Source organism: Dasypus novemcinctus, chromosome 8, assembly GCF_030445035.2.
Source record: "Dasypus novemcinctus isolate mDasNov1 chromosome 8, mDasNov1.1.hap2, whole genome shotgun sequence".
Taxonomy (NCBI): domain Eukaryota; kingdom Metazoa; phylum Chordata; class Mammalia; order Cingulata; family Dasypodidae; genus Dasypus; species Dasypus novemcinctus.
The window spans coordinates 91,454,281-91,467,263 of record NC_080680.1 but is presented as its reverse complement, the minus strand read 5'-3'; the positions used below and the strand labels follow the sequence as shown (position 1 = coordinate 91,467,263).

The 12,983-nt window shown below is 35.7% G+C and overlaps 1 protein-coding gene across 5 annotated transcripts in view; it reads left to right on the top strand.

Annotated features, from left to right (window-relative positions):
• PBX3 (PBX homeobox 3) overlaps positions 1-12,983 on the top strand; it is a 243,816-nt gene that overhangs the window by 187,414 nt on the left and 43,419 nt on the right. For all 5 annotated transcript variants that reach the window (XM_071216994.1, XM_012527126.4, XM_004463395.3 and 2 more), the window contains exon 5: positions 69-204. In XM_071216994.1, coding sequence (XP_071073095.1) covers positions 69-204 — 136 coding nt within the window. The remainder of the gene's footprint in view (positions 1-68; positions 205-12,983) is intronic.

Genomic DNA, 12,983 nt, shown 5'->3' with positions numbered 1-12,983 from the left:
GTAGGGTCCTAATTAATCTTTCCCTCTTTGCTGATTATAACTATGATACTTTTTGGCTCTTGTCATAGACGGAAAAGGCGTAACTTCAGCAAACAGGCCACAGAAATCTTGAATGAATATTTTTACTCACACCTCAGCAACCCTTACCCCAGTGAAGAAGCCAAAGAGGAGCTGGCCAAGAAATGCAGCATCACAGTGTCACAGGTGAGAGAGGACCTTGTGATTCTGTTTTGTTTTCCACCAGTATAGTAGGCCTTTTCCTTCCTCAGGGCATTCTCTTCATTTCATATTTAAATGTTCCAGCATCAAAGAAAGATACATTTTATACTTAAGTGACACTCCAGTAAATGGCATGTAGTCTGATTTAGATGACTGACTTAAGCATCTACCAGTGAGAAACCAATTTATTTGTTGCTGAAAGGAAATTTAATGTAACTCTGGTGAAAGCTTTAAGAAATTCACCAAGCCCTTTCTTGGGAACCATGCTATAATGTTTGGGTCCCAAGTCTTTCTTTGCTTCCTCCTTATCTGCTAAGCAAAAGAATTAAGTTCGTGTCTGTCACTGTTTTTTTGTTTTGTTTTGTTTTTTTCCCCACATTCATTTGTCATAAATTGTGACCCTGAAATTAGGTGTCATCTTCTAGGAAAAATACATTTAGGCAAATAAATTAGTGTTTGTATTGAGGATTAGAGATACTTTAATAAATAACTCTACTTCCTTTAAAAAAAATAAGTGTATCCTGTTGGCATTAGCTCTAAATACAACTTTGTATAAATAAACATATTGCTGCTTATTGCTGCTTATAGATTGTAATTTAAACAGCATTTCTTTATAGCATGCCAATATGCCAGTTTACCAGCTAGTTCTTACAGTGGAACTTACAGAAAGCTGACCTTTGGCAGAAATTTCAATATCTAGGGGTCACATGACACACATTTTAAAAGTAGTTTCTTAGTAAATACCCCTGCTGTCCATTTGAAATCCAAGACACTATAGATGGCCTTCAGTTCTAATGAGGGTGTCATATCAATATATAAGTTATCTTTATTTAACGGAACAGGGCCTGAGTTGAGATGATTTTCAACTCCTACTGTGGCATTATTTTCCTTAGAAACCTCTAAAGCAGCCTTAGATTTATAATTAAGATTTCAGTTAAGATTTACTGTCATTCTTTTATGAAATGGTGGTATATCTTGATTCCTGTTGCTCATTTTGAAGTAGAAAATAGATTTGGGTTATAAACTTATAAAGACATATATTATATAAAACATTACTGCCTAGGTTATATAGTCCTCAATGCCACTTGAAATATGTAGTGTGGTATAATATGCAGGATCAGAAAAGAAAGATGAACTTAAAGAATATTCACCATCAGTGCATTATTTGCTGATGTGTTGATTTTTCCTGAACATTAGTGAAGTGATTAGGCTTACGATGAATGCTAGGTAATTGTGTCAAGTCTGGTTTTCCAGCGCTAACAACAGCTCTTTGACTTAGCATCCTAATATTCATGGGTTCAGTTTAAATTAAAGGATTTCCCTGTTCTGTTCCCCCTTTTTTATTTTATTTCCATATGCACCATTGAGAAAAGCAAATTATGTTTTGTTTTGTTTTATTTTAAACTATAATCTGGGTTTTTCATTGTTGTAGTACCTCACACCTTAAACATTGTATAGGGCCAGGTCAATACATGCTCATGGAGTGAGAGAAGAGTTTCTCTCTGGCTGTCCTGAATTAGGGAAGTATCATTCTACTTTAAAATAGGATAGGAACAGTTATATTTAGGTTTTTAAAAGATATTTAATTACTATGTTAATTTCACTTATTTTATATAAAAAATTGTTTTGTTAGGTTTTGAAGCATTTTTAATAATGGCTTGAGATGTACAAATAATATAGTCATAGTAGACATATTACCCTGTGTAAAAGGCAGTTATTTTGACCTGTGTTTCTCCCAGGTCAGCCTTTCAAACAATTTCAGCTGTGAGGCTATGTATCTATTTAACTTGCAACAGTTTTTTTCCCCCTTTTTACCTATTTCCTCTCTAAAAAGTTAATTTTTCCCTCATATCTCTAAAGTAGAAACAGTTTTGTCATCTTAACTACTAAAGATGACAGTTGCTTTCCTTATAATTGGGTTTTTGTTTAAGTTGTTTAGAACTGAAAGCAGAAAATTGCTATACCAGGCCTGATAGACCAGGCTTTGTTTTCCTCAGAAAAGAATGCCACTGTTTAAAATATACATCATACTAAAATGCAATTAAATTTAGAATCTAGACATTGTTCATATACAAAGCTAACTTACACACACGCAAAAAAAGTGAAAACCCATTGAAAGCAGGCAACTATAGCAAATCTTTTTGCCAGATATATAGTATATGGAACTGTGATTTATAATTTATTGCTACTGCTTAAAATACTCAATCATTAATAATAAGTAGGTAACCTACAGAAGAGAATGTAAGAAAGTATTTTAAATACCTTGAAGGTAGGAGAGAATTTCTTAAAAAGGACTCAAAATGTCCCTGGTAGCAGGGATCTTGTCTGTTTTTCTAAAGAAAAGATCAATAAATTCAGTGGTAGAGTTTTGTTTATCAAAGTACTTAATAAAGAATGTGAAAATAAATCAACATTATATGACCATTTTAGTAAAGATTGGATCAGGCAAGAATCATCAATAGGTATTAAATCTAGGGAAAATTTTCGATGAGAAACATGGTCTTAAATTGTTTCTCTATAGGCCATTTATCAGCTGCAAGGGAGAAAAAAATAGTAATTATATAGTAGAACAAAACATTGACTGAGTGATCAAAATTAACATTACCAGTGAAGGGCAGGTGGACATTGTGTGTAGTATTTTCTCTGAGAATGTGTACCCTGAGTCTTAATCACTAGAAAACATCAAACAAACCAAAAATTAGAAACTTTCTATTAGGGAAAAGGTAGGGAAGGGAGCGTTATTCAAAAATGTCAAAGAAAGGCCATGGAAATGTTCCAGATTAAAAGGGCTAAAGAAACATAAGTGAATACCATAACTGACTGCAAACTGAATCCTTTCTGGGGAATAAAAAAATGCCAGAAGACATTATTGGGTTAAATGAACTGAACTAAATTATAATTGGTAATTGTGCTATGGCTATGTAAGAGAATATCCCTAGTTTTAGGAAATAAACACTGACTTATTAGGAGTAAAGGGCCATGATGTATGGAATTTACCTTCACATGGTTCAGAAAATAAATGTGTGTGTATTTTACATTCTTATATATATAAACACACACACATACATATACAAAGAGAAAGCATACTGATTGCACTTAAATGCTAAAACAAATGGAATAAAATGTTAATAGTTGAATCAGGTTAAAGTGAATACACAGGTTTTGTTTGTTCTATTTTTATTTTTGTAACTTTTTTGTAAGTTTGAAATCATTTCCAGATAAAATGTTTTCTTAAATGTGATGACAGCTCACCAACTACAAGAGGAGTTGCAAATATATGACAACACAGGTTTAAGAGCTGAAATAGATAAGAAGTTCCTATAGATTTGTGTTAGTCAGCCAAATGGGTGCAGATGCCAAGTACCAGAAATCTGCTGGCCTTTCTAAAGGGTTGTTTTTGGTCACAAGACCATAAAACGTATGTTACTTCCCTCCCCAAAGTCCGTTGCCACGTGTTGGAGCAAGATGGTGGGTGATATCTGCAAGGGTTCAGCATTCCTTCTTCCTCTTAATGCTCCGTGATCCTAGCTTCTTCCAGTCTCAGTTGTAGGCTGGTATTAAGGCTTACCTCTTACCCCAGGGCTCTTTCTTTCAGGGCTCAGCTACTCAGGTCTCTTCACAAGGTCAGCTGTAGACTATCAGGCTCATCTTTCCTCCCAGGCCTCTGCCGTGTCTAATGAGGTGTCCCTCTTTCTTTGTGTTCTTCTTCTCTGTGTGTTTACTTCCGTCTGTTTTATCCCTAAGGGAGCTGAGTTGCACTCTAATGACGTGTTGGATCAGAGCCCTAATCTTAACATACTTTAATCAGACGTCTCAGCTGAATCTAATACAATCAAAGGGTCATCACACAAGAGGAACCAACCGGTTTACAAACATGTTCTATATTTCTTTTTGGAATTCATAAATAATATCAAATTGCCACAGATTAATAAGAAAAAGACAACTCAATTGAAAAATAGGCAAAAGACATAGATAAGAATTTCACAAAAGAAATAGAAATGGTAAATCATCATATGAAAATATGCTCATTCACATTAGTAAGTAGGAAAATGTGATTTTAATACTGCAATGAAATAAGATTTTACATTTTCTTAGATTGGCAAAAATCAGTAAGTCTGACCATACCAAGGGTCAACAAGAATGTACAGCAATAGGAACTTTTATTTTATACATTGATGATAGGAATGTAAATTTATATAGCATTTTATTTATTTATTTTATTTTATTTTTTTAAAAGATTTATTTTATTTGTCTCCCCTATCCCCCGTTGTCTGCTCTCTGTGTCCATTCACTATGTGTTCTTCTGCATCCGCTTGCATTATCAGACGGCACTGGGAAACTGTGTCTCTCTCTGGTTGCATTATGTTGCTATATCAGCTCTTCATGTGTGTGGTGCCATTCCTGGGCTGGCTGTGCTTTTTTCACATGGTGCTCCTCTCCCTGTGGGGTGCACTCCTTATGTGTGGCATGGCACTCCTTGCACACGGCAGCACTGTGCATGGGCCAGCTTACCACACAGGTCAGGAGGCCCTGGAGATCGAACCCTGGACCCTCCATATGGTAGGCAGACACTGTCAGTTGAGCCACATCTGCTTCCATGTATAGCATTTTAGAAAATTGGACACTATCTAATATATTTGAACATGTACATATCATTCAATCTACAATTTTACCTGTATATGAAAATTGCTCTAGATAATTCCTTTTCCATATATATATGTAAGAATGCTCATAGTAATATTGTTTGAAAATGGCAGAAAACTTTGAACAACCCAATGTCCATCGACAAGGGGATGGATAAATATACTCTGGTAAAATCCTGTAATGAAGGGCTTTACAGCATTGAGAAAAGAATGATCTACAGCTACACACATCAAATCAAGTTAATCTCAGAGACATAATGTTGAATGAAAAATGCAAATTGCAGAGTATATGTAGTATGATACCATTTTCATAAAGTTTAAAACCAAGCAAAATTTAGCAGCATGTTGTTTAGGGAGGACATTTATATGATTAAATATAGAAAAGAAAGACAATGTTAAAATATATATATATTCATTTCAGTGTTAAGGGATCAAGAAGAAGTATTCAAGCAGTTTCAGCGGTGTTATTAATACTAAGGGACTATTTTAGTTATTGCACTATAAAACTATGTATACAAGTCAGGGAAGTATTATGAATCATTAAATCTAAATAAAGAATGTTTTAAAGAATATTTTCATTCATTTGTTTAACAAATATTTATTAAAATACCTATTATGTGCCAGGTATTATGCCTAGGACAACTCAGTGGATTTAATAGGTAAAATCCCCTGGCATACTTGATAGAAATATATAGATATATTCACCAAAAATATGTACAAGAATATTCTTAGCAACACTATTCATTATATCCCAGACTAGAAACAATGCAATGTCCATCAATAGGAAAATGGTTAAACAAATGTGGTATATTCATGCACTGCAATACTATACAGCAACAAGAATGAAAGAGATGTTACTATATGTAACTACATAATGTTAAGTGAAAGAAGTCAGACATTTAATTTTTTAAAAACCCAGGCCAAATTAATCCGATGTTAAATAAGTAGTCAGGATAGTGGTTACTCTTGGGGGAATAATGATTGGAAAGAGGAATGAGGTAGACCCTGGGGAGTTGATAGTGTTCTGTTTTTTAATATAAGTGGTGGCTTCATGGGTATGTTCATATTATAAAAAATCATCAAGCTCTCACTTAAGATTTATTTATCTTTTCTGTGTGTCAGTCTATTTACCTACCTACCTACCTAACTTCCTATATAAAATACTTGACTAAAAAGTTTACTTTAACAATAACAATAAACTTGTCCTCATGGAGCTTACATTTTATAGGAAGATACATATAGATAAATAAGTAAATGAGATAGTAAGTCAGAAAGTGACAGATGCTCTGGAGAAAAATAAAAGGGAGAAAGGAAGATAAGGAGTGCAATTTGTAATAGGATGGTAAAGAAAGTCCCTCCAGAGAAGGTAGGTTTGGTAAAGATTAAAGGAGATGAACAAACAAGCCATGTGGATAACTGGTGAGGAACATCCCAGCCAGAGGGAAGAAGTGCAAAGGCAGTGAGGTAGAAGTGGCCTAAGCAAGGGAAGAAGTAGTGAGTGATTAAGTCAAAGGGACTGAGGTCCTAATGATGTAAAGGCCTTAAAGCCATGGTGATGATTTGGGCTTTTACTGAGTGAGATGGAAAACAATTGGAGATTTTTCAGGTGAGGAGTGACATGATTTGACTTTATTTTTTAACAGGATCATTGTGGCTGCTGTATTGACAAAATATGGAAGACAAGGGGAAAACAAAGACATTAGTTGATGTGCACTTGCAAGGTACACTAGGCAGAAGTGGTCGTGGTGGTTTCGACCAGGGAGTTTGTGGTAGAGGTGATGAGATGCGGCTGGATCCAGGTGTATTTTGAATACAGAGCCTGGAACACTGATAGATTGGATGTAGAATTGAGAGAAAGAGAGTTAAAGATGATTCCAACATTTTGGCCTGAGCAATAAAGGATGGAGTTGTTGTTAAGCGTGATGGTGAAGACTGTGGGAGGAGCAGATTTTCAAGAGAAGATCATGAATTTGGTTTTAGACAGGTTAATATATACTATAGATGTTAAAGTTTCCTATGTATTATAGCTATGAACCGGCATGAATATGTGAAAAATTTATAATTTATGCTAGCCCTACATTAATGTGATAAGGAATTATAAATGTGTTCTTAAAATAGAGTTGCATGCCGAACACAGAATTAGAAAGCATGTTAACATAATCTCAGATTTCTTAAGGCTTAGTTTGATTGAGTAAGCTAGAATTCCCCTCTATAGAACACCCTGAAAATTTACAAAAGAAGAAATTATTTTAAATGTCATATGCACTGTAACTCATGTAACCTGAATTATCATACATTCTTAATTATTGGAACAGATATTAATATGCTTTTACTTTATGGAATAGAACTAACTCATATTGATTTTATTGATAAATGCTAATAAAGCATATAATTCATCCAACATATACAATCAGTGGTATTTGGTATAATCATATAGTTGTGCAGTAATCATTTCAATCATTATTAGAGTATTTTCGTTATTTCAGTAATAATGAACAAAAAACAGGCAAACAAGAAAACAAGCAAGAAAATTCTTCACTTCTCAATCTCTGCTTCCCCTGACATATGTAACTACTATTTCTGACTATTCTTACATATTTATTTTTAAGCAGTTTTATTGAGATATATTCATATACCATACAATCAATCCAAAGTGTATAATCAGTGGCTTTTAGTGTAATCACAATGTTATGCATTCATCACCACAAAAGATGTTAGAACAGTTTCATTACTCCAGAAAGAAAAACCCCACACACCCATAGCAGCAACCTCTCAATCCCTGTATCTTCCCCAGTCTTACAAAACCACTAATCCAATTTCATCTTTAAAATTTGATTTATATTTATATTTTGTATAAATGGAATCATACAATGTGTAGTACTTGGTATCTGGTTTCTTTCTCTTAGCATAATGTTTTTTGTGTGTAATATTAACATCTTATATAATAGTATTAACATATTAGTTCAGTTTCAAAGAAAAACGGTCTTATATATACAATTTAACCATATTCATATTTTTTTTTTTAGTACTTTTTTTTTTCCGCTAAAGTACATTTTTTTTTTTTAAAGATTTATTTATTTATTTAATTCCTTCCCCCCCCCCCCCGTTTGTCTGTTCTTGGTGTCTGTTTGCTGCGTCTTGTTTCTTTGTCCGCTTCTGTTGTCGTCAGCGGCACAGGAAGTGTGGGCGGCGCCATTCCTGGGCAGGCTGCTCTTTTCTTTTTCGCGCTGGGCGGCTCTCCTCACGGGCGCACTCCTTGCGTGGGGCTCCCCCACGCGGGGATCACCCTTGCGTGGCACGGCACTCCTTGCGTGCATCAGCACTGCGCATGGCCAGCTCCACACGGGTCAAGGAGGCCGGGGTTTGAACCGCCGACCTCCCATATGGTAGACGGACGCCCTAACCACTGGGCCAAAGTCCGTTTCCCCATATTCATATTTCACATGTGGTATTACTAAGCTATGCATTCCCATGTTACATTTTTTAGCTTTCCTTCTAGTAATATACATGATCTTAGACTTTCCCTTTAATCTACTGTATACCATTTAATAACACTGCTAGTTATGAACATTATGTTGTACTTTTCTTTTTTCTTTCTCTTTTATTAACTTTTTTTCACTTCATATTCTTTTTTTTAATTTTTCCTTGCGCTTTCATCTTTTCTGTTCATTTCCAAAATATTAACACACATCCTTTTTACCAATTCTGTACAAGTTAACCCTCAGCTTTCCATTCTCTAATCTTATTCTTTCTGGTGACCCATATTCAAGTTATTAACTCCATAAGATTACATAATATATTTAGTTCATAGTAGCGCAGTCATGTAGTATTTGTCCTTTTGTGTCTGGCTTGCTTCACTTAACAGAATGTCCTCCAGGTTCATCCATGTTGTCATATGCTTCACAACTATATTTCTTCTTACAGCTGCATAATATTCCATTGTGTGTATACATCACAGTTTGTTTATCCATTCATTGGTTGATGGATCCCAGGGTTGTTCAATCATGAATAACAATGCTGTGAACATTGGTATGCTCATGTCACTGCTCTCAGTTCTTCATGAATAACGACACTATGAACATCAGTATGCTCATGTCACTGCTCTCAGTTCTTCTGGGTATATACCTGATAGTGGTATTGCCAGGTCACATGGCAAATCTATATTCAACTTCTTCAGAAACTGCCAAACAGTCCTCCACAGTGGCTGTACCATTCTACATTTCCATCAACAGTGAATTAGTATTCCTATCTCTCCACATCCTCTCTAACACTTGGAGTTCTCTGACTTAATAATGACCAATTCTGATAAGTGTGAGATGATATCTAACTCCTAGCTTTGATTTGCATTTCCCTAATCATTATTAGGGATGTTGAACATTTTCATGTGTGTTTTATGTTTTTCTTTTTTTTGCCATTTATATATTTCTTCTTTGGACAAATGTCTATTTAGGTCTTTTACCCATTTTTCAATCCAGTGGTTTGTTATTGTTGAGTTGTAGCATCTCTTTATATACCATGGAAATTAAACCTTTATCAGATATGTGATTTCCAAATATTTTTTCCCACTGAGTCAGCTGCCTTTTCACCCTTTTTACAAAGTTCTTGAGGTATAGAAGTGTTTAATTTTGAGGTGGTCCTATTTATCTATTTTTTTCTTTTATTGCTCATGTTTTGGATGTGTGATCCAAGAAACCGCCACCTACCACAAGGTCTTTAAGTTATTTCCCTACATTTTCTTCTAGAAGTTTTATGGTCTTGGCTTTTATATTTAGGTTTCGATCCATTTTGAGTTGATTCTTATATAGGGAGTTAGATAGGGGTCCTCTTTCATTCTTTTCATTATGGATATCCAAGTTCTCCCAGCACCATTTGTTAAAGAGACTCTTTTGTCCCTTTAACATGGTTTTTGGTAGGTTTGCTGAAAACTAGTTGGCCATAGAGGCGAGGGTTTCTAGACTTTCAATTTTATTCCACTGATCAATGTGTATTTCATTATGCCAATGCCATGCTATTTTGACCACTGTAGCTTTGTAATATGTCTCAAGGTCAGGGAGTGAAATTCCTCCCACATTGCTCTTCTTTTTTGGAATGCTTTTGGCTATTTGGGTGCACTTTCCCTTCCAAATGAATTTGGTAATTGCCTTTTCTATTTCTGTAAAGTAGGCTGTTGGGATTTTGATTGGTATTGCATTGAATCTGTAAATCAATTTGGGTAGAATTTACATCTTCACAATATTTAGTCTTCCAGTCCATGAACATGAAATGTCTTTCCATTTGTTTAGGTCTTCACTGATTTGTTTTAGCATTGTTTCGTAGTTTTCTGCATATAGGCCCTGCACTTTGGTTAAATTGATTCCTAGGTATTTGAGTCTTTTTTTTTTTGCTATTGTAAATGGAAATTTTCCCGATTTCTTCCTCCAATTGAATCCTACCACTTTGCTGAACTCATTTATTAATTCAAGTAGCTTTGTTGTAGACATTTTGGAATTTTCTAAATAAAGGATCATGTCATTAGCTAATTGTGCTTATATATATATATAGTCTAATTGCTCTAGCTAGAACTTCTAGCACAATGTTGAATAACAGTGATGACAGTGGGCATCCTTGTCTTGTTCCTGATCTTAGAGGGAAAGCTTTCAGTCTCTCACCTTTGAGTACAATGTTGGCTATCGGTTTTTCATATATATGCCCTTTTTCATATTGAGGAATTTTCCTTCTTTTTTAAAAAAAGGTTTATTTATTTATTTATATTTATTTCTCTCTCCTTCCTCTCCCCCTCCCCCCCCCAGTTGTCTGCTCTCTGTCCATTTGCTGTGTGTTCTTCTGTGTCTGCTTGTATTCTTGTCAGCGGCACCAGGAAATCTGTGTCTCTTTTGTTTTTGTTGCATCATCTTGCTGCATCAGTTCTGTGTGTATGTGGCGCCACTCCTGGGCAGGCTGTACTTTTTTCGTGCGGGGCGGCTCTCCATAAGGGGTGCATTCCTTGTGTGTGGGGCTTCCCTACGCAGGGGGCACCCCTTCATAGCACAGCACTCCTTGTGCGCATCAGCACTGCATTGTGGGCCAGCTTACCACATGGGTCAGGAGGCCCTGGGTTTGAACCCTGGACCTCCTATATGGTAGGCAGACGCTCTATCAGTTGAGCCACATCCGCTTCCCAAGGAATTTTCCTTCTATTTCTATCTTTTGAAGTGTTTTTATCAAGAAAGGATGCTGGATTTTGTTAAATGCTTTTTCTGAATCAATCAAGATGATCATGTGGGGTTTTTTTTCCCCTTCAGTTTGTTAATGTGGTGTATTATATTAATTGATTTTCTTATGCTGAACCACCCATGTATATCAAGAATAAATCCCATTGGTTGTGGTATATGTCTTTTGATTTGATATGCTGTTGGATGCTTTTTGCAAGTATTTTGTTGAGAATTTTTGTATTCATTAGAGAGATTGGTCTGTAATTTTCTTGTAGTGCCTTTATCTGGCTTTGGTATTAGAGTGATGTTGACTTTGGTGATGCTGAGTTTGGTAGCATTCTTTTCTATTCAATATTTTGGAAGAGTTTAAACAGGATTGGTGTTCATTCTTCTCAAAATGCTTGGCAGAATTCACTTGTGAAGCCACCTGGTCCTAGACTTTTCTTTGTTGGGAGAGTTTTGATAACTTATTCAGTCTCTTTAAATATGGTTGGTTTGTTTTGAATTTCTTGTAGCATCAGTATAGGTTGTTTCTAGGAATTTGTGCATTTCATCTAGGTTGTCTAGTTTGTTGGCATACAGTTTCTTCTATTATCCTTTTATGATCCTTTTTATTTTTGTGTGTCAATCGTAACTTCCCCCTTTCATTTCTGATTCTATTTATTTGAGTCTTCTTTCTCTTTTTTCTTGTGTTAGTCTAGCTAAGGGTTTGTCAGTTTTATTGATCTTTTCAAAGAAATAGCTTTTGGTTTTGTTGATTTTCTTTATTTTTCTGTTCTCATTTTAATTTCTTTCTGCTCTCATCTTTGTTATTTCTTTCCTTCTGCTTACTTTGGGAATGCTTTGCTGTTATTTTTCTACTTTTCTCCAGTTGTTCAGTTAGTATTTGCTTTTAGCTGTTTCTTCTTTTTCAATATAGGTGTTTAAGGCTATAAATTTCCCTCTCAGCACTGCCTTCTCTGTATCCCAGAAGTTTTGATAAGTTTTCTTTTTTTTTCTTTTCTTTTTTTTTTTTAAGATTTATTTATTTATTTAATTTCCCCCCCTCCCCTGGTTCTCTGTTCTGGGTGTCTATTTGCTGTGTCTTGTTTCTTTGTCCGCTTCTGTTGTCATCAGCGGCACAGGAAGTGTGGGCGGCGCCATTCCTGGGCAGGCTGCTCTTTCTTTTCACGCTGGGCGGCTTTCCTCACGGGCGCACTCCTTGCGCGTGGGGCTCCCGCACGCTGGGGACACCCTTGCGTGGCAAGGCACTCCTTTGCGCGCATCAGCACTGCGCATGGCCAGCTCCACACGGGTCAAGGAGGCCCGGGGTTTGAACCGCGGACCTCCCATATGGTAGACGGACGCCCTAACCACTGGGCCAAAGTCCGTTTCCCTTGATAAGTTTTCATTCATCTCAATATATTTACTGATTTCACTTAAAATTTCTTCTTGGACCCACTGATTATTTAGGAGTGTTGTTCAACCTCCACACATTTGTGATTTTACCTCTTTCCTGTCTATTATTGATTTCTAGTTTCATTCCATTATGATCTGAGAAGATGCTTTGCATAATAATTTCAGTCTTTTTATATTTATTGAGACCTGCCTTGTGACCTAACATGTGGTCTATCCTGGAGAAAGATCTAGGAACACTTGAGATCCATAACCTGCTGAGTTTGTGTGCAGTGTTCTGTTTATGTCTGTTAGGTCTAGCTCATTTAACATATTGTTCAAGTTCTCTGTTTCCTTGTTGATCTTCTGTTTAGTTGTTCTATTTAATTATGTGAGTGGTGTGTTGAACTCTCCAACTATTATTGTAGAGATGTCTGTTTCTTCCTTCAGTTTTACCAGTTTGCCTCATGTATTTTGGGGTACCGTGACTAGGTGCATAGATATTGATGACTTATTTCATTGTGGTAGATTGTCCCTTTTATTAATATATAATGGC